This window comes from Anomaloglossus baeobatrachus, chromosome 5, assembly GCF_048569485.1.
Source record: "Anomaloglossus baeobatrachus isolate aAnoBae1 chromosome 5, aAnoBae1.hap1, whole genome shotgun sequence".
NCBI lineage: Eukaryota > Metazoa > Chordata > Amphibia > Anura > Aromobatidae > Anomaloglossus > Anomaloglossus baeobatrachus.
The window spans coordinates 296468664-296491536 of record NC_134357.1 but is presented as its reverse complement, the minus strand read 5'-3'; the positions used below and the strand labels follow the sequence as shown (position 1 = coordinate 296491536).

Sequence of the window (22873 nt, the reverse complement as noted above, 5' to 3'; positions counted from 1 at the left end):
GGTAAAAGTTTCTGTAGGTGAGTAAATATAGCACATCTTTTGTTCGCATCTCCGAGCCCTCTAACATTCCACGCTACAATATTTAAAGATGTCGCCATAAGCGTAGACTAAGATATGATCCGGACGGATACTTCATACCTGGAGGAGAGAGGCGTTCTCCACCGATTCTCAAAAACATTAGGTTGAGCGACACGACTGAGGCACACCACACTTCCCAAACAGATTGCATCATACAACAATAAACAAGAAAAACAAGGAGAGAGAGAGAGGGCTCCGCACACCAGTGCGCAGTGCCCCTGCCCTCAAAATCAAGTGGATCTTACACATTTCTCCCAAATAGAGAGAATCAGGGCTAAAAATACGCCCCAAGTCCATGCAGGGAGAGGGGTCCACAACTCGCTAGTACAGCGTGTGTCCACAATGAACCGGCCGTCTCTCAACCTGGATCCTAGATGAATTTAACTGTAATGAGCTCACCAGCATAGCGTCCCAAACAAAAACAATGCCTGGCGGCAGAAAGGGAAATCTCAGGTATTCTTCCTCCTCAGGGATCTCTCATTGATATCCAGCCAAGACAATGCCGCCCCAGCCGTATCAAAAAAATGAGTCTCTCCGTTCGCAGCAATCCGCAGCTTAGCAGGGTACATCATGGAATATGGCACTTGTAGGTTGCGCAATCATTTTTTGATCTCAATAAATTTGTGCTCTTTTACGTTGCACTTCCATGGAGAAATCAGGAAATATTGATATCTTCCTCCCATCAATTGCAAGTTCTTTGATATCTCTGGCTCTGCGCAGGATAGTGTCCCTATCTTTATAGTGCAGTAGTTTAATCCGAATAGGACGTGGGGGTGCTCCCGGCTGTGGGGCACGCGCAGGGACCCTGTGCGCTCTTTCAATGGTGAAAAAAGAGGATAGTATGTCTTTTCCCATGGTGTCTTTAAGCCATTTTTCAAAGAAATTCAGTGGGTCATTGCCCTCCATCCTCTCTGGGACCCCCACTAGTCTCAAATTACTTCTGCGGGAGCGGTTCTCTAAATCATCCACCTTGTTTAGCAGTGTGGAGATATTTTGCGTGGCCTTTCCCAGCTCTCGTGACATTGGTGGTAATTTATCCTCTGTTGTACTCACTCTTTCCTCCAGCTCCCCCATTCTGACAGTCATCCCTTGCAGCTCACGTTTAATACAGGCAATATCTGAGGTGACAGTTCCCATCTGGCTGCTTAGAGTGGCCAATGTGGTATTGCAAGAGTTGCTGCCAGAATGTCTTTCAGTATGGCCTCAGTGAAAATAGGTGTTGTTTGCTCCACATCTCCCCCTCCTCCCTCTGCCAGCGCAGGCCTCTGTGTCTGCATATCTTGTGCTGCTGAACATGCAGGGCCCAGGGTACTCGGTCTCACCGTCGGGTATGTTTTCTCCCTGCTCCAGGGCCCGTTCAGCGCTGCCATCGGGTGCCTCGTTGTAGGTAGGCTCTGTGCCAGGGGCCACTCTGGCAAACCGCTCCAACCTGCTTGCTACTCCCACTGCTCCAGCTCGGGATGGTGTGGATGCCGGCGGCGCCATATTGGATTCTTCAGAGGCGCACTCCTGCGCGTCTCTGTCCCTTTTATTGCTGCTGCGGGTCGGCATATCCTGGCTGTGCTCGCTTCCCCGGGTGTTATAAGTAGTGTTGCAGCCCTCCAGGGTCGGTAGTGCCTGTCAGCAAGGCCGGTGTGCAGGATATTTCAGGATCCAGGCAGGAGCTCACCCACGCTGCTTACTCTCTACATGAGGTCCAGGCCAGCTTGTAATTTTTTAGTCATGGTAAATGGGTGATTAAGCAATTCCTTCAATTCAGCCACCTGTGTCCATTGACCTCCATTTAGGGTTACCTGAGGGTTCGCCATATCTATAAGAAACCGTTCTAGTTCAAGCAGTCGCTCAATCATTAAATAAGTGCTGCCCCACCAAGTGGCTTGATCAACAATTGCCCCTTTCCCAGCACATCTCTTCAAGATGGAATCAATTTTAGGGGTTCTGGCGGCAATAACCAATTTCCTCACTTTTCCAATCAGATTTTCAGCATGTCCCTCTTGCAGACTCTTATTTCCAGCTGCAGTGTGTGCACAACACAGTGCATGTGATGAATATGAAAGTGTTTTGAAGCAGCTTCAACAAGATCATCTAATCCTAAAGTATCATTTTGCTGTTCTTCTGTTGTAATATCTGTTTGTTCCTCAGTTCCATGAGCAGCACTGTGGCCTTTCATCTCACACATACTAAATCCGAAATTTTCTTCTAGCTGTTATTCATTACTCTCCTTCATCAATTTAATTGTACTTATCATGTTTGATGCATTGTCCGTTACAATAGCAAGAACCTGTTCTTTTTTGAGTTCAAAATCTTGCAGAACTTTTTCCACTGGAGAAACTGGAGGCCTCAAAAAACGGATCCTCCCAAAGAATGAGCATGTCAGTTTGTGTGGCGGTTTTCTAATCTGCTTTTGCTATTGAAAACATTATCTATGAGCTCAAAAACCTTTCAGATGATGCAGGCTTTTTAAAAAGCTGATCTGCTTTTGCAGCTGAAAAACGTATCCTCAAAAAATGCTGTGTGTGAATGTAACCTTAGATCAGGAATGGAATAGCCATTTATGACATTTCATAACTTTCCCAAATTCCTATGAAAAAATATTCAGCACATTCTGAACTACTGTACTCAATTTATTATATATTTTTGGAGTCGGTCCATTTTATACCGACTCCACCAAAATGAACTCCGACTCCACAGCCCTGATGAAAATTATAAGAAAATCTGTCAGCAGGATTTAGCATTATAAAGTAAATTCATGGCCATAATGGCACTGTGATGGTGATTTAATAGATACCTGCAGTGAAGGAATCCGATCTTTGATTGATGACTAATCTTTCTAAAGTTTCATGATGATATCCCATATATTGGTGGGACATGGGATAGGGTCGTTCTTCTCTGCCTGCTTCCTCTTACTTTTATACAGGTCTCTGATTATTCAGTGACCTGTCTCCGCTTTTGAAATCCTGCTCTACCGTTGCCGCTATGATTGCAGAGGGCAACGCGTGCGCAGTGAGGTTCTGAAAGTCTTCAACAAAATGGCACTGCTTGCAGCTCATGCGCAGACCAAGATTTCATCTCAATGACCTCTTCGTTAAGCCGAAATCTTGATCTCTGTATACATCACATGCGGTGCCATTTTATTGAAGACCTGCAGACCACCCGCAGAATCGTAGTGGGCATGGGCTACCCACTGCAATCATGGCGGTGGCGTGGAATTTAAAAAAAAAAAAAAAAGGCAGGCAGAGAAGATGTGGAATACTATACTGCCCAAGTCACACATAGATGCACGGATGACGTCATCATGAAAGTGTAGAGGAAGATTATTCAGCAGTCAAAGATGTGGTTTCTCCACTGCAGATATCTATTTAATCAGTATGACACCGCTATTATGGCCATGGCTGTACTTTTTAGTGCTGAATCCTGCTGCAAGGTTTTCTTTAGCTATACAGTATGCATCATGACTAGTGATGAGCGGACCAGGACTGTCCACGCAGTTTCAAAGGTACCTGGGTGCCTGGCCCAGGTGTTTGATCCCGATCTGGCACTTGAGAAATTTAAAAAAACCAAAGTGAATAATGAAGCGAACGCTTAATATTTACCGAGGCGCCGTCATGGCGGCACACATTCTTCCAGGTCGCGCATTCACGTCTAGTGCCGCTCATTAGGCTCATCGCATATGCACTGCTTTCTCCACCCACCGGCCGTCCTGGCGTCTGTGATTGGTTGCAGTCAGACGCGCCACCAGCCTGTGTGACTGCAACCACTCACAGCAAGAAGAGAATGGCACTTCCTATGTATGCGTCTAGGAGATATTGGGGTGCACTTCAGGTTCCAAAGCCAAACAGTGAGAAGTATACAAGGCACTCCCAAGATGATTTGAAGAAAAATGTATTCATGTGCGTAACAAAAACGTTTTCGGCCCTATGTGGACCTTCCTCAGTAGCACATGTGTGAGGGAACACGCTGTGTGGGCTGTCAGACGCGGAATCCACCGCTGTATTGGGGGCTGCCATCTATCATAAATTTTTCTTGCAACCACTCACAGGCGCGCTGTCTGTGGGTCAGTATCGTGGTATAAAAATAAATAAAACAATTGGTGTAGGGTCCCCCCGTATTTTGATGCCCATGGCTACAGGCTGCTTTTTTTTTTTTTTTTTTTTTATATTTTTTTTTTGTATGTAAATAATTTTAAAAACTGACTAGCAGTCCCCCCCCCCCCCCCCTCCTTCCGGTTTTGACACCCAGCCAAAATAAGGCCCGACACCTGGGGGCTGGTATTCTAAGGCTGGGGATGTCCATGCTTATTGGACCCCCTCCCCCCCCAGCCTAAAAATAGCAAACTGCAGCCACCCAAGATTTTTGCATCTATTAGATGCGACAAGCCCGGCGCTTTACTCAGCTCCTGGTGCGGTGCAATGAGGGAGTTAATGGCAGACATTAAACTCTAGATTAGTAATGACAAAGAATGCAATAGAAAATTTATAAGAATGCCACATGTATCCCAGTTCATTTCTTTAAGAAAACCAAACCTTCATACAAGTTCATCTGCTGTAAAATAAAGTTGTGTCTCCAGATAAATAAACCCAAATTTTTATATTTTTCCAAAGTTCAGGGTTTTTTTTCCACCTGTTAAATGTTGAGAGTTGACGTAAACAAACAAATGTTGGAATTTCATTATCTCCCCCCCCCTACCCCCCCCCACCTTTCATCGCTTTTGGAATTTCCTGTCCTTAAGTGTATTATACAGTAAATTGAATGGAGTCACTGTGCTATGTCAACGACAAAAAATAAAAACGTTATGGCTCTTGGATAGAGATGAAGAAAAAATGAATTTGGGGAAAAAAAATGTCATTAAGGGTTTATTAAAGATTAGATGTTTTAAAAATGTATACTTTGATAACGAACAGATATATTTGTTTGCAGGACAACTTGTGCTTTTCTAATTAAAATAAATAATTGGCCATCATACCTAAACAAAAAAATGCAGCTTTGTATTCTTTTCTATCAGCATACTTTTTGCCAGCAATCCTCTGTTAATAGTAATGTTTCTTTTACATTTGAGAACTTCTTCTGTAGCAATCATAGGTGTAGAGTCTCGTTTAAAGGGAACCAATCACCAGGATTTTTGTATATAACCTAAAGCCAGTGCTATACTGGCACTATCAGGCTGATTCTATACATAGCTGTAATGGTCAGCTCGGATGTTTAGGTTTTAAAATCCAAGAAAGGGAAGTTTATAAAATGAGCAGCTTCTTGAGTGACCGTTGCACTGGAGCAGAACTATATTGATAGTTATCCCCTCCCCCTGTTAGAATTAGCATAAGTATTATACAAATGACTCACTTTGTCTAACAGGACCTGTGGTGAGGTCATACCCATGTGACCAGAAGGGGAGGGGCCTCGACCACCAAAGCTGGATACCAGGTCACATGGGTATGACCTCACACAGGTCCTGCTTGACAAAGTGAGTTGTTTGCATAATAATTATGCTAATTCTAACAGAGGAAAGGGATAACTATGAATATATGATCTGCTCCAGTGCAACTCTCACTCAAGAAGCTGCTCATTTTACAAACCTCACTTTCCTGGATTTCAAAACCTAAACATCCGAGCTGACCACTACAGGTATGTATAGAATCAGCTTGATAGTGCCAGTATACAGGGCCGGCTCCAGGTTTTTGTTGGCCCCGGGCGGAAGAGTCCCAGTGGGCCCCATCCACACGCAGACAGACACACACACACACACGCAGACAGACACACACACACACGCAGACAGACACATACATATTTAAAGACAAACTCACAAAAATACATAGAAACAGACAAATCTATACAGTCATATACACTGACATACATAGATACACATCATACATGCATGAAGACAGACACACACACACAGCTCTGCTGCATACATATAGGCAGACACAAACAGCTCCGATGCATGCATGTGTATACACACACACACACACACACACACACACACAGCTCTGCTGCATACATATATACACACACACACAGCTCTGCTGCATACACACACACAGCTTTGCTGCATACACACACACACACACACACACACACACACAGCTCTGCTGCATGCATACACACACAGCTCTGCTGCATGCATACACACATATACACACAGCTCTGCTGCATACAGACACATACTGCTCTGCTGTATACATACAGACACACATTGCTCTGCTGGATACACATACATACATACATACATACATACATACACTGCTCTGCTGCAGACAGACACACACACACACACACGCGGCTCTGCGGGGCCCACACACGCGGCTCTGTGGGACCTGCACACGTGGCTTTGGGGGGGACGGGTGTAGCACATACCGCTTGGTCACGGAGATGGGGCCCACACAGCGACAGGGAGAAGCGCTGTGCTGGGGGTCGCTGGATGGCACTGCACCTCCTTCATCTGTGAGACTGAGCAGGACGCCGTGCGGTAGCTCCGCCCACAGATGAAGTTCAACCAGGAGGACACAGCGAACACTGTGGTCTGCGCGCCTTGAAGGGACGGCAGCACAGTTTCCTGACGAGGACTGCGGTGCCCGTAACTCGGCCCGGGGGCAGCAGAACTGACGAGGCCGAGTGGGGCCCCCCGACTCTCCAGGGCTCCCGGCATTTGCCCGGGTATGCCGGGTGCTGACGCCGGCCCTGCCAGTATAGTACTGGCTTTAGGTTATATGTGAACATTCTGGTGATTGGTTCCCTTTAAAGGACCTCAGCAATATTCTTTTCCTGTGTTCTAGTTATTATATATGTGAATGCAATTAGTGTAGCATATCTTCTTTTGGTTTCAGCCCTGCTCTTGTACACTCTGGCACTGCATGACCAGATTTGTGACCAAGCGAATCACACAACGGTTAGTGGTGTACAGGTCACTTTTTGAATGTTCTCAATATGTCTATGGGAATTCAGAACAAAGCTCCGTAACCTCGTTCTGCGTCTCAACATAATCTTAAATTTAGATTGTAACCACCGCTGCACACTGTATCGGCATTACGGAGGTGGTGGGAACATGAGACCGAATTAGGGCAGGAGATGATGTGGGCTGGTCAATATGTTACTACGCAACTCACACTTGCATACATGATACTTAGCACATGGGAAAATTAAGAAATCGCTGAAAAAATGTTCCTTTCTTCATCGTTCCTCATGGGAGACCCAGACCATGGGTGTATAGCTAGCGACCTCCGGAGGACACACAAAGCACTACACTCAAACGTGTAGCTCCTCCCTCCGGGCTATATACACCCCCTGGATGACAATCTACCCAGTTCAACGCTTTGTGTTTCAGGAGGATACACACACTTTTATTTCCTCATATTTTTTTCAATTTTATTTTAATTTTTTAAAGTTTTGGAAGAAAAGCGGGTCCAATCTGGACTCCCGGCATGTCCCTTCACGCTCCACTCTGCGGGGTGCTGTTAAGGTTGATCTTCATAAGGCTGGAGCCTTCACATGCCGAGCTCCTTCGCATCCTCTGTCGAGGCTCTGTTTGAAGTGGGAGCCTCCACGGTCCTCTCTGCTTGCAGGAGGCCGGCTCCATCCACAGCCCTGTCTGGTCCCTGCTGGAAGGAGCGTTAACCCCACTCAGGGACATGGCCCTGCGTCTCAAAGCTAAGTATTGAGACGTTTTTTCAGGGGTCCCGGGTGCTTTTATTATGGGGGCAGTATGTGCTTTAGCGTTACTGTTAATTTCGGCCGGTTCTGGGAATTTCCCATGAGAACCGCGCCGACGGTGCCTGCTCGTCGGCCGCACTTTGAAATCTAGGCCCCGGCTTCAGTTTGGGCCTAGTTTCGTTTTTGGCTTCTGCTGTATGTTTTGCATACAGCGCCGCCCACCGCCCGGCCAGCAGAGGGGAGGGCACTCCTCTCTAAGGAGATGTCCCCTCCCCTGTCTACCCCCCTGTATCTCTGTGCTTCTGTTTTCCCGCTCCTGGGCTTATACACGCCCCCCCTCCTTCTCCCAGCGCCATTTTATCAGCGTTTTTATCACTGAGAAGCGCTGGATGTTGCAGCTGCATACTTTTTGGAAAGCTGTCACTTTACAGGGGAGCGGTGGAATCCGGAGGACACAGAGAGCAGGGCTGGTAAGCCACAACCTATGGTTGTGGATTTTTATACACTCAGGCTTTCTACAGGAGTGTGTTTTGGCTGCAGAGCTTCCTCCACAGCAGCATGTCTGTCACTAGGAGCAAAGCTGCAAACATGTATGCTATATGCACTGCTTGCAAGCTAATTCTGCCAGAGCCTAGCACGTACCCACATTGTGATAACTGTGCTAATATGGTTGTGTCTCAGCCTGGAGCCTCCGCAGGGGTCCCTCAGGCTACTTCGGTCCGATTCCATGGGGCAGCTGTCCCAGACGCTGCTGTCTATGCATCAGCCTCCCTCTCAGGGTGTCTCTGCGGCTCCGAGCTCTGCAGAGCCCTCAGAGCAGGTCCTAGGACCCCGTCCCCCTAAACGGAGACGCACGGAACCTTCTCCTTCCTCGTCCCACGGCTCTGATTCACAAGCCGAGGTGCAGGGCGAGGAGGATTCCTTTACTGTGGGCTCAGACGCTGCCTCTATGTACCCCATTGATTTGTCTGAGGGTGATGCGGACGTTAGTGACTTGATTGCGTCCATTAACTCCGTACTGAACCTCAACCCACAGGAGTCAGAGGATCAACCCTCTCTGGTAGAGGTACACCAGTTTACCTCTCCTAAGAAACCTAGGAGTATGTTTTTTAACCACTCCAGCTTTCAGACCACTGTTAACAAGCCTAGGGCCTGTCCTGACAAACGTTTTCCGAAACGTAGTTCAGATGACCGTTTCCCGTTTCCACCGGAGGTGGTTAAGGACTGGGCCCAGTCCCCAAAGGTGGACCCTCCAGTGTCCAGAATCTCAGCCCGCACAGTAGTTGCGGTGGCCGACGGCACTTCTCTTAAGGATCCCACTGACCGCCAGGTTGACCTTCTGGCCAAGTCTGTATTTGAGGCGGCAGGAGCCTCCTTCTCTCCGTCTTTTGCGGCGGTGTGGGCTCTTAAGGCTATCTCTGCCTCTCTGGCGGAGATTCATTCCCTTTCCAGGGACTCTATTCCTGAGATGGATGCCTTAACTTCCCGAGCTTCGGCTTTTGCATCCTACGCCATGTCTGCCATCCTGGAGGCTTCTCACCGCACGGCAGTGGCTTCCGCTAACTCCCTCGCGATCCGCAGGATCTTGTGGCTTCGAGAGTGGAAAGCGGACGCTTCCTCTAAGAAGTACCTTGCGAGTCTCCCCTTTACTGGGTCACGGCTGTTTGGGGAACAGCTGGATGACATAATTAAGGAAGCTACTGGCGGGAAGAGTACTTCCTTGCCACAAGCTAAAGCCAAGAAACCTACCCAGGGCAGGAACCAATCGAGGTTTCGTTCCTTTCGTTCCTCTAACTGGTCATCCTCTAAGCCCACAGTCTCGTCCACTACCGCCAAGGATCGCAAATCCAACTGGTGCGCAAAGCCGCGTCCTCAAAAGACCGGAGGAGCCGCTGCCACCAAGGCAGCCTCCTCGTGACTATCTGGCCGCGCCAGCAACGTCCTTGGTCGGGGGCAGGCTCTCCCACTTTGGCGACGTGTGGTTGCAACACGTCGCCGATCAGTGGGTGCGGGATATCATCACCCACGGCTACAGGATACCTTTTTCCTCCAGCCCGCCAAACAGATTTTTTCTGTCCACCCCCCCCCTGCTCCAAAGCCGCCGCCTTCTCTCAGGCCGTGGCATCCCTGCAGACCAACGGGGTAATTGTTCCGGTTCCCGCCCGGGAACGGTTCAGAGGTTTCTACTCAAACCTCTTTCTAGTTCCCAAAAAGGACGGTTCCTCCCGGCCCATCCTGGATCTCAAGCTTCTCAACAAGCATGTTCAGGTGCGGCACTTTCGCATGGAATCTCTAAGATCGGTCATTGCCTCAATGACCCAGGGAGATTTTCTGGCATCCATCGACATCAGAGATGCCTATCTGCATGTGCCTATTGCGGTTTCACACCAGCGCTGGCTACGCTTTGCGATCGGAGAGGAACATTTCCAGTTCGTGGCTCTTCCCTTTGGCTTAGCCACGGCCCCCCGAGTGTTCACCAAGGTCATGGCAGCAGTGGTTGCGGTCCTGCACCTCCAGGGGTTGGCAGTGATTCCTTACCTGGACGACCTTCTAGTCAAGGCTTCATCCAGTGCAGACTGTCAGCGGAGTGTCTCGCTCACTCTCGCCACTCTAGTCCAATTCGGGTGGCTTGTCAACCTCCCCAAGTCGACTCTGACCCCGACCCAGGTACTTTTGTACCTAGGGATGCAATTCGAGACGCTGCCGGCACTTGTCAAGTTGCCCTTAGTCAAACAGCAGTCCCTTCGTCTGGCAGTGCGCTCTCTGCTGAGGCACCGCCGTCATTCCATCAGACACCTCATGCAGGTGCTGGGTCAGATGGTGGCGTCCATGGAAGCGGTTCCCTTTGCCCAGTTCCATCTGCGTCCCTTGCAGCTGGACATTCTCCGCTGTTGGGACAAGCGGATCTCTTCTTTGGACAGGCTGGTGGCTCTGTCATCACAGGCCAGGAACTCCCTTCAGTGGTGGCTTCAGCCCCTCTCCCTTTCACAGGGACGGTCCTTCCTGACTCCGTCCTGGGTGATCCTCACCACGGATGCCAGTCTCTCCGGCTGGGGAGCGGTGTTTCTCCATCACCGAGCACAGGGCACTTGGACTCCGTCCGAATCGGCCCTCCCGATCAATGTGCTGGAGATCAGAGCCGTGTTTCTAGCTCTCCTAGACTTTCACCACCTATTGGCGGGCAAGCACATTCGGGTTCAGTCGGACAACGCGACAGCGGTTGCCTACATCAATCACCAGGGCGGGACTCACAGCCGTCTGGCGATGTTGGAGGTTCAACGAATCCTCCAGTGGACGGAGGACTCAAAGTCCACCATATCCGCAGTCCACATCCCAGGCGTGGAAAACTGGGAGGCCGATTATCTCAGCCGTCAAACCGTGGACGGCGGCGAGTGGGCACTGCATCCGTCAGTGTTCAGGTCAATTTGCCGCAAGTGGGGCACTCCGGAAGTAGATCTAATGGCTTCCCGGCACAACAAGAAGGTTCCGGTTTACGTGGCTCGCTCCCACGATCCTCAAGCCTTCGCAGCAGACGCACTGGTTCAGGATTGGTCTCAGTTCAGTCTGGCCTATGTGTTTCCCCCTCTGGCGCTATTGCCCAGGGTTCTGCGCAAGATCCGAATGGAGGGCCGTCGAGTAATACTCATTGCTCCGGACTGGCCCAGGCGAGCCTGGTACCCAGACCTGCTCCGCCTGTCCGTAGGGGTGCCGTGGCATCTTCCGGACCGCCCAGACCTTCTCTCTCAAGGTCCGTTCTTCCGCCAGAATTCTGCGGCTCTCAGATTGACGGCGTGGCTCTTGAGTCCTGGATCCTGACGGCTTCAGGCATTCCCTCTGAGGTCATCTCCACCATGACTCAGGCTCGGAAGTCTTCCTCGGCTAAGATTTACCACAGGACTTGGAAAATTTTCCTGTCCTGGTGCCGCTCTTCCGGCCATGCTCCTTTGGCCGTTCGCCTTGCCGACCATCCTGTCTTTTCTACAGTCGGGTCTACAGTTGGGTCTGTCCCTCAATTCACTTAAGGGACAGGTGTCGGCTTTGTCGGTATTGTTCCAGCGGCGTATCGCCCGACTGGCTCAGGTGCGCACCTTCATGCAGGGCGCATCTCACATCATTCCTCCTTACCGACGACCCTTGGATCCCTGGGACCTTAATTTGGTCCTCACGGCCTTACAGAAACCCCCTTTTGAGCCTCTCAGGGAGGTTCCCTTGTCTAGACTTTCACAGAAAGTTGTCTTTCTAGTAGCCATAACTTCTCTCAGGAGAGTTTCTGATTTGGCTGCGCTCTCTTCGGAATCCCCCTTTTTGGTGTTTCACCAAGACAAGGTGGTTCTTCGTCCGACTCCGGACTTTCTCCCTAAGGTGGTGTCTTCCTTCCACCTTAACCAGGACATTTCATTGCCCTCTTTTTGTCCGGCCCCTGTGCATCGCTTTGAGAAGGCGTTGCACACCTTAGATTTGGTGCGGGCGCTCCGAATCTATGTGTCTCGCACCGCCGTTTTTCGGCGGTGCACCTCACTTTTTGTGCTAACCACGGGTCAGCGCAAGGGCCTTTCGGCGTCTAAACCGACCTTGGCTCGTTGGGTTAGGTCGGCTATCGCCGATGCCTACCAATCTTCTCAGGTGCCTCCCCCGTCGGGGATTAAGGCGCACTCGACCAGAGCTGTCGGTGCCTCCTGGGCTTTCAGGCACCAGGCTACGGCTCAGCAAGTGTGTCAGGCTGCCACTTGGTCCAGTCTGCACACTTTTTCTAAGCACTACCAAGTGCATGCTCATGCTTCGGCAGATGCGAGCTTGGGCAGACGCATCCTTCAGGCGGCTGTCGCCCATTTGTGAAGTTAGGTTTTGCCTACTTCTCCGTTTTGTTTATTTCCCACCCATGGACTGCTTTGGAACGTCCCATGGTCTGGGTCTCCCATGAGGAACGATGAAGAAAAAGAGAATTTTGTTTACTTACCGTAAATTCTTTTTCTTATAGTTCCGACATGGGAGACCCAGCTCCCTCCCTGTTGCCTGTTGGCAGTTTTTTTGTTCCGTGTGCTTCACGGCTGTTGTTAGTAGACAGAGTGCTGGTTTTGCCGAGTTTTACTCTATCTCTACTTATGGGTGGATGTCCTCCTTCAGCTTTTGCACTGAACTGGGTAGATTGTCATCCAGGGGGTGTATATAGCCCGGAGGGAGGAGCTACACGTTTGAGTGTAGTGCTTTGTGTGTCCTCCGGAGGTCGCTAGCTATACACCCATGGTCTGGGTCTCCCATGTCGGAACTATAAGAAAAAGAATTTACGGTAAGTAAACAAAATTCTCTTTTTTTAAAGTGTGTGTGTGTGTGTGTGTGTGTGTGTATATATGTATGTGTATATGTATGTATATATATATATATATATCTCATTTATTGATTTTATGCAACATTTTATTTTGTTTACTTGGATTTTAGTTCCTTGGGGCGTGTCCATGAACATCTAGACTTCAGATCTATAACTCAAGTTAATTCTATCCTTTTTGTATTTCTCTAGTTGCCCCTTCCTACACAGAACAACAGGTGACACAGAAAGAAGATACCACCTGCGCTATTATAAAACGGGAATCTGCATACATGAGACGGACTCTAAGGGTCATTGCACCAAAAACGGTCAGCATTGCGCCTTTGCACATGGTCCCCACGATCTCCGCTCTCCAGTATATGACATAAGGTAGGCATGACTTCTCTTACTGCCTTTTAGTACACATGTATGATAAAATGTAGTAGACTTTGTGCTGTATGCCAGAGCTGTTATTGGAAAGACAGTAATTACAGAACATTGTGTTTGTCCTTCTCTACCATAGAGAGCTTCAGGCCATGGAGGCCTTGCAGAATGGACAACCAACCCTAGATGGAAGCCTGGAAGGACAAACTGCAGTAGCCGCAAGTCATGCCATGATTGAGAAAATTTTAGGAGAGGAACCCCGCTGGCAGGGTGAGAGGCTTTGTGCAACATACAAAGCGGGAGTAATATCCAAATTCAGGACAGGAAGCAAAATGGATTTTTCTTTGCACATATTTGGAGTCGTACAGTTAAAATGGATTCTTCATGAGTATTTCAGAATTTGAATCCATAGCTTTTTGCATTAACATATGAACATTGATAGTAGCCGTGAGTGAGTTACAGCTGGTAGCCTTGGGAGTTGGATTACATGTCCATTCTAAGTGGGTGTATGATCTTTCCAGAAGGCGCAGAGAACCATGGACCATTCACTTGTCATGATACAATAGGTTGTGCCATTTGGTTTTAATTTGACTCTGGGTTTTTTGTTTTTTTGGGGTTTTTTTTTTTTTTTTGCTTTAATTTAAGTTTACGTGTGTGTGTGTGTGTGTGTGTGTGTGTGTGTGTACAATTTTATATATATCTCTAATCTGTTTTAAAACGTCTACACCCCGTGTTAGGTTTTTGTCATGTAGTAAAAAATCATACCGAAAAGATTTAATTTCAGAACTTTTTCCACCTTCAATGCCAAAATCTATTTCTTTCCAGAAATCCCTGCAGCTCCTTTAATGCAACAGTAGACCAATGGTCTTGTCTTTTAATCTTTTTATTTTTCTTTTTTCTTTCTTTAGGGATGTCCAGTTCTAGGTAATATTACTGTTGTGCCAGATTTAAGTCACTTGTTGGTGACCTCTCCAGTGTTCTATGGTATATTTAATATCTTATAAAGTTAATCACTTTCAATGTTGGCATCTGTGTACTGACTATTATTTTAAGTGAGTTTAAATGCAATTGGCTAGTTCTGATCACCACCACATCCCCCAATTATAAAAGGGTGCTCACACTTGTGCATCCACCTTATATTTGTTTTGTACTTTTACAAAATTATTTGCGTTTCTCATTTGATTTGTACATTCTAGGTGGAAAAAGTTATGAAATTATTCTTCTTGGTATGACTTTTTTTTTTTTTTTTTTTTTTTTACATGGCAAAAACCTGTCATTACAGGAGTGTGTAAACTTTTTATATCCACTGTATATCTGCCATAGACACACACTGTAATGAAGGGCATAAGATAAGTCAGACAAAATGGACAATTTAGATCATGTGAAAATTGCTGCTATCAATGGCCAAAGGCATAATAGTCTGTCAAAAATCGGTATCTTTCAGATTGGATTTCTGCCTTTATTAACTGAAGCTACACTTCTTCATGATTGGTCAAATAATTTGCAGAATCCCACTCTGTTGTTTTGCACAGCAGATCTCGCTGATATCAGATTAGTCTAGCATGGTGACAATTGGTTCCTTTGTACAAGCAATCTGATGTTGAATTACTTTTCTACTTTTATTTTGTATTACTCATTTTACCTTTATGACCAGCTGCAGGCTTTTGTTTTCACTACTGTGTTGACTTCCATTAATAATGGAGCTATGACCGGGTGATGGCTCTTTCTCACTCTCACTCTCTCGTCCCCGGATTCCACTCCCCATTGATATATATGGGGCCGAACTCCGGATCGGATCCGGACTTCTTTTTCAACCCGCCGGGTAGTCGCCGGACCCGGATTCTTCACTATCCGCTCAACTCTAATCATGAGAGGTTATAATGGACCCCATGGACATGTTGCAATCAGTCAATATTGTGTGTTTTTAATAGAAAAGTGCTGCAGATTTATTTTTCTGCCATGAAAAATATGGTTTATGTTGCTTTTAGAAGCTCCTTTCAACTGCTGCTCAGAAAGATCTGTATGCTGCATTGAAACAGTTTCTTTATGGGATTTTTCCTGTCTGAATCTCTCTGCTCCCAACGCAGTACTCAGACAGGGAAAGTCTCATACACAGACTTACCGTACCTAGTAAATAACCGTATATAGAAATATCAAGAAATTCTTATTCTGGATACCATGTCCTCTTGCGTGCAGATACTACCTATGTGCTTGGGCACTACAAGACAGAACAGTGCAAAAAACCTCCCCGCCTCTGCCGTCAAGGATATGCTTGCCCGTATTATCATAATAGTAAGGACCGGAGGAGGAGTCCACGCCAAAATAAATACAGGTATGTTTAAGAAAATAATTGATGACAAAGTATGTGCACTTAAAGGGGGCTGTCCCAACATAACACATGTAATGAAGCAGAAAATGTGTAAATATTTTTGTAATTTACAGCCATTAATAATTACGCTCTGTTCAAAAAATGTCAACCTTTCATCTTCTGCAATGGGCCCATCAGCATTATGTTTAGTGTGGTGTTTTGTCTGTTTTTTTTTTTCCCCGTCAATCACAATGGTTGTGAATGCGCAGTTCCTTTCATCTTAAAAGAAAAAAAAAAAAGTCCCCATGGCATATGTGTGATGCATCCCGTGCGTACACAGGTCTGACAACTTGTGAAAGATGCAGAATGCTGGAATGTGTGTGCAGTGATTGCAGACAGACCTTCTCCGCGCTCACTGTTCTGACAGCGTATGCAGTTGAAGCACACTGATCTCACCCCAGTTGTAGGAACTATGCGAGCATGGGAAGTGTCTGCAGTTACTGCTCACACTGCCCACCACTATAGATCCTGCTCAGGCCCAGACCTGTGTGAACTTGGGGAGCGCCTCACATATGCATTGTACGCTTGGGGGGCGGGGGGGGGTGTTATTTTACCTATTATTCATTATTATTTTTTATTTTTTAATTTTTATTTTTATTTTTTTATGATTAACAGAACTGCGCATGCGCAGTCACTGTGAATGATGTCTAAAACTCACTGACTGCCGGGGGCTTATTCCGAAACTTTTTTTTGAATGGAGCATAAGTTTTTTTAATAGCTGTAAATTGCTTAGTTTGTTTTATTGTGGGACAACCCCTTTTAAACTCTGAAGGCCCTTCATCTTCTATAGATTTCTGAGAAGTTAAAGCCCTTGTAAAATCCTGGAGGCCCCCATACATATGATACTAATATTGGCTGCTCTCGCCGACATTGATTTTTTTGATTTTTTTTTTTTTTTTTGTGTATGAGGGCACTGCCCAACTGATTGTCGGGGGAGATGTCGATCAGGAATGTCAGATTATGACATGTCAATTGCTTTGTTCTCTCTGACATGAGCTGCCTGCAGACATGTCCATCAGCAGATATTTCATAGAGAAAACAGTGAGAGGAACACAATTATAGTCTTGTGATACCTTTTAATGGCTAACTAAAATAAAATAAAGGGATGTTACAAAGCAAGCTTTCGAGACATCTCAGGTCCCTTCATCAAACCTTGTCATACCATGCCGGATGAAGGGACCTGAGATGTCTCGAAAGCTTGCTTTGTAACATCCCTTTATTTTATTTTAGTTAGCCATTAAAAGGTATCACAAGATTATAATTTTGTTCCTCTCACTGAGAACATTCAATAATTTTTCAACTGGCTAACACGGTACCAAAACCTTTTCACTTGTAAGTAGAGAAAACAGGAGTGCTTTGCTGAATGGACGCACCTTTGCATGGAAGAGACAGCCGATATAGCTGGCTGTTGGCCGACGCATCATCTGTTCTCCATTTGTGTGTTGAGGGTTTCGAGGTGGGGGAAGGGAACTTTTTTTTTTTTTTATTTTTGTTTTATTTTTGTTTTCTGGCCTTTGATAAGGGGGTCATCATTCTGTCTTTTAAAAAAAAAAAAAAAAGCATGTGTTCACCTTAGGCGCATTATCTAGATTCTACACGTTTTGGACAACATTAGGGTTCTGTTCCTCACTTGGTTCGTTAAAGAACAAAAGAATCCTCCTTGCCATCAGTTTTCTGTTGCAACATTGAGGCTCAGTCACATTGTGACGTCTTCACCAGACATCAGTCCCACTATGCATGCCTTGCTGCTGGTATTTCACACACGTCATCAGAGTTTCCAATACATTTAAAAGTGCACTTAGGCTTCTGGATAATCTTATTTATTATACTTGCTTATATAGCACCATTCAATTTCACAGCGTTCTGCAGACATAATCATCACAGTCCCCATAGGGAATTTATATTGTGAACCCTATCAGTAAGTGTTTAAAGGGTGGGAGGAAACTAGAGTACTCTGATGAAACCCACGAAAACATGGGGAGAACATACAAACTCCTTGCACATGTTGTCCGTGGTGGGATTTGAACCCAGGACCCTAGCGCTGCAAAGCAACACAGGCAACACTGACCCACCATGCTGCCCAATTTAGTATGATGAGCCTAAAGTGTCTAATATATGCTTTCTTCTAAAATAAATAAAAAATAAATCTTAATTTTTTGATATAGCGCTAGCATATTCCGCAGCGCTTTACGTACATCAGGGACACTGTCCCCATTGAGGCTCACAATCTAAATTCCCTATCTGTATGTCTTTGGAGTGTGGGAGGAAACCGGAGAACCCGGAGGAAACCCACGCAAACATGGGGAGAACATACAAACTCCTTGCAGATGTTGTCCCCGGTGGGATTTGAACTCAGGACCCCAGCGCTGCAAGACTGCAGTGTTAACCACTGAGCCACCGTGCTACACCTAAAGCAATAATAATGGAAAAACCTTAAACTTTCTACCAGTTCTAATGTTCTCTAAGGTCTTTCTTCAGTCCCAGTGAAGTTTTATTGAACACGTTTTCAAGCTCATTCAGTTTTCATTAATATGATGGTTTGTTGTAGGTCTTCCCCTTGTCCAAGTGTGAAACATGGAGATGAATGGGGAGACCCCAGCAAGTGTGAAAGTGGGGACTCCTGTCAGTATTGCCACACGAGAACAGAACAGCAGTTTCACCCGGAGGTAGATACCCTACTTGTTAGTTTATATTGTTGCCTTGATTCTACATGGTGTGATTGGTAATCTCCTGCCATCCCCTACAGATCTACAAATCCACGAAATGCAATGACATGCAGCAGTCTGGAAGCTGCCCACGTGGGCCCTTCTGTGCCTTTGCACACGTTGAACGTATGTTGTTCTGTTAATTGTCTGTGTACCCTGGGGTACTACATATAGAAATGAGGACGTAATCATTTTTTTTTCTTTTTTCTTTTTTTATGGCCTACGGTATTTTTCTAACTATAAGACACACTTTTTACGAAGAGAACCTTTTTCTAAAATGTATGTGCGTCTTATAGTCTGCAGTCAGCACTGCCAGATCTCCCTTACTGCTTCCTTAAATCATTTTGTAGAGCATCCATGAGCACTTTACTCCTATCGCTGAGATAACGAAGCTGCTTCATAGTTCTCTCTAATGTTGAGCAGGAGACACTAAGCTGAACTTGAAACAGGTTGAAGAGGTTTTCCCACAAAGTAAGTTAATTTTAATCAATAGGTCTTGGAATAGGTTCCACAATTGGAAACAGGCAGGTAAATGTTTTACCTCACAAAAAGTGTATGTATACAGACAGTAAAGGAGGTGATCACAGCTGATTCTCTCTAAAGAAAGCTAAGGCTTTCTCCCCTGCCCTGGAGCTGTGGTATGATCGGACCACCACCGCTCCAGGTCAGGAGAGAATGCTAAAGAGAATCAGCTGTGATCACCTGCTGCAATGTCTGTATACATATACTTTTTGTGAGGTATAACATTTCCATGCCCGTGTGTTTTTTTTTGTTTTTTTTTTTATCCCATGCTGTAATGTTTTTACACTTTAATTTCTCCCTGGCCCAGGAGATGAGGTATGATCAAACCATGTCCCTGTACAGTCAGACACGCCCATTACACAGTACATAGCAGGGACATATATAGAAGATTATCTCAGCACAGGAACATTTTTGTTAAATGCATCCAATTGTGGAAGTTTATTATTCATAGATCTATTGATTTTAACATTAACCTTGTTGGAAAACCCCTTTTAAATAAAGCTTGTGTCCACATAAGATTTAATAGATTGGCTCTTTGATGAACAGGCTGAAGAAAAATAAAATTGTGACCCCTACATAACAAGTTAATTTACACTTGGCAGGAGAGTCTGTCTCCTAGACAAAAGCCGATCTCCTGCATTTCCACGTGTTGCTCTGTGTGTGCACCATAAAGGATACATACAGTCATGGCCGAAAGTGTTGGCACCCTTGAAATTATTCCAGAAAATTTAAGTATTTCTCCCATAAAATTATTACAATTGCAAATGTTTGTTATACATGCAGTGTGGAAGTAGAAAAAATATAGCACTCACCAGATTGTTTTGCTGTGCAGGATCCTGTTTATTAAACAGCGGAGGTTACATGTGCGGAGAGGGCTGGTGGGGAGAGGGAGTGAGTGCCGTGGCAGATGACGGCCGTTTCGCACCTGTCCGGTGCTTCAGCTGGTCTGATTAGGTATGACATCATGTCCGTTTTATCCACATCCAGAAAAATGTGGATGATGTCAAATAATTAAAACATGTATTAAAAACAAACAATACATGCAAAACTTGAATTTCAGCAACAATTTACAGCAAACATATATGAATATATACGGATGAAGCCAAATGCTCCTTAAATCAACCTAGAAATACACTAAGGTCATTTTTATCATTTAACCCTAGGGGGCCTGTTGCATTAAATCTCATGATATATTCAGCCTCCTTTCTTAGTAACGTTTTATGCGTATCACCTCCCCTGGCATTAGGCTCAACCAATTCTATCCCTGCAAAGGACAATACATTACAATCAGAATTGTGATATTCTTTTACATGGTTAATTAACCTAGTTGCCCCTATTCCACTATAAATGGAGTTCCTATGCTCTCGGAATCTTACAAAGAGCTGTCGTATCGTCTTCCCAATGTAAAAATATTGGCACGGACAGAAAATCACGTAAACGACCATTTTGGTCCTACAGGTTATCAAGTGCCGCACATAATGTGAATGGCCACCAATTATAAAGGAATTACCCGTCATGTGAAAACCGCAAAACGAACAGTTTCCACATCTATAATTACCTATAGGACCCTCCTGGTGTAACCAGGTTTTAGGAGGTATATATCGTTTTTTGACTATAATATCACCAATATTTTTACATCTTCTATGCGTTATTAGGGGTTTGTTAAGGGCCATTTCCCTAAGCTCTGATACATTTTCAATTATGTGCCAATTTTTATTTATGATTGTTTTGATCATCCGATCCATCGGGCCATATTTGAAGTTGAAAATGAAACGATCCAATTTTTTAACAGATGTCATGCTCTGATTTTCGCTAGAACTATTTTTCTCATGTTGAATCTTACATTCAGCTTGTTTTTGCATAGAGTTAATGAGATTAGAGGGGTAGCCCCTTTCCAAAAACCTTTGTTTTAGATCATTCCTCTGTGCAGTGAAAGTATCTGGATTATTCGGAATAATAATATGCGAATAATCCAGATACTTTCACTGCACAGAGGAATGATCTAAAACAAAGGTTTTTGGAAAGGGGCTACCCCTCTAATCTCATTAACTCTATGCAAAAACAAGCTGAATGTAAGATTCAACATGAGAAAAATAGTTCTAGCGAAAATCAGAGCATGACATCTGTTAAAAAATTGGATCGTTTCATTTTCAACTTCAAATATGGCCCGATGGATCGGATGATCAAAACAATCATAAATAAAAATTGGCACATAATTGAAGGTGTATCAGAGCTTAGGGAAATGGCCCTTAACAAACCCCTAATAACGCATAGAAGATGTAAAAATATTGGTGATATTATAGTCAAAAAACGATATATACCTCCTAAAACCTGGTTACACCAGGAGGGTCCTATAGGTAATTATAGATGTGGAAACTGTTCGTTTTGCGGTTTTCACATGACGGGTAATTCCTTTATAATTGGTGGCCATTCACATTATGTGCGGCACTTGATAACCTGTAGGACCAAAATGGTCGTTTACGTGATTTTCTGTCCGTGTCAATATTTTTACATTGGGAAGACGATACGACAGCTCTTTGTAAGATTCCGAGAGCATAGGAACTCCATTTATAGTGGAATAGGGGCAACTAGGTTAATTAACCATGTAGAATATCACAATTCTGATTGTAATGTATTGTCCTTTGCAGGGATAGAATTGGTTGAGCCTAATGCCAGGGGAGGTGATACGCATAAAACGTTACTAAGAAAGGAGGCTGAATATATCATGAGATTTAATGCAACAGGCCCCCTAGGGTTAAATGATAAAAATGACCTTAGTGTATTTCTAGGTTGATTTAAGGAGCATTTGGCTTCATCCGTATATATTCATAAATGTTTGCTGTAAATTGTTGCTGAAATTCAAGTTTTGCATGTATTGTTTGTTTTTAATATATGTTTTAATTATTTGACATCATCCACATTTTTCTGGATGTGGATAAAACGGACATGATGTCATACCTAATCAGACCAGCTGAAGCACCGGACAGGTGCGAAACGGCCGTCGTCTGCCACGGCGCTCACTCCCTCTCCCCACCAGCCCTCTCCGCACATGTAACCTCCGCTGTTTAATAAACAGGGTCCTGCACAGCAAAACAATCTGGTGAGTGCTATATTTTTTCTACTTCCACACTGCGTGATTTGCTATCTATGGATATAAGCACCCCAGTGTTTGCCTCTAGCCTCTGAAAACGAGACTTTTTCCTACATTGGATGGAATGGCTGGCTATATGCTAAGTAGTGCCCTGGAATCTCTCCCACACTCCTGAATGATTGTTTGTTATACATGGTTTTTCCTTTTGTGTAAATAAATAAATAAATAAATAAATAAATCTTTATTTTTATATAGCGCTAACATATTCCGCAGCGCTTTACATACATTAGGAACGCTGTCCCCTTTGGGGCTCACAATCTAAATTCCCTATCTGTATGTCTTTGGAGTGTGGGAGGAAACCGGACAACTCGGAGGAAACCCACGCAAACATGGGGAGAACATACAAACTCCTTGCAGATGTTGTCCTTGGTGGGATTCGAGCCCAGGACCCCAGCACTGCAAGGCTGTAGTGCTAACCACTGAGCCACCGTGCCGCCCTGTGGATAGGAACAACCCAAAAAAACAAGGGGGAAAAAAGGCAAATTGGACATAATTTCACAGAACTCTGTAAAATGGGTTGGACAAAATTGTTGGCACCTTCCCAAAATTATGGGTAAACAACTTTGTTTCAAACATGTGATGCTCATTCAAGCTCATGTGTGGGCAATATGAAAATCACACCTGAAACCAGAGAAAAAGGAATCAAGTTGACTCAATTGTGTGTGTGTGTGTGTGTTGCACTAAGCATGAAGAACAGAAAGAGGAGAAGATAACTTTCTGAG

The 22873-nt window shown here is 45.2% G+C and overlaps 1 protein-coding gene across 1 annotated transcript in view; it reads left to right on the top strand.

The window, feature by feature from the left end:
* The window catches only part of UNK (unk zinc finger), a 134262-nt gene that overhangs the window by 32940 nt on the left and 78449 nt on the right, over window positions 1–22873 (top strand). The window contains exons 3-7 of the mRNA XM_075349610.1: window positions 13235–13411; window positions 13545–13675; window positions 15602–15737; window positions 18322–18439; window positions 18520–18604. Coding sequence (XP_075205725.1) covers window positions 13235–13411; window positions 13545–13675; window positions 15602–15737; window positions 18322–18439; window positions 18520–18604 — 647 coding nt within the window. The remainder of the gene's footprint in view (window positions 1–13234; window positions 13412–13544; window positions 13676–15601; window positions 15738–18321; window positions 18440–18519; window positions 18605–22873) is intronic.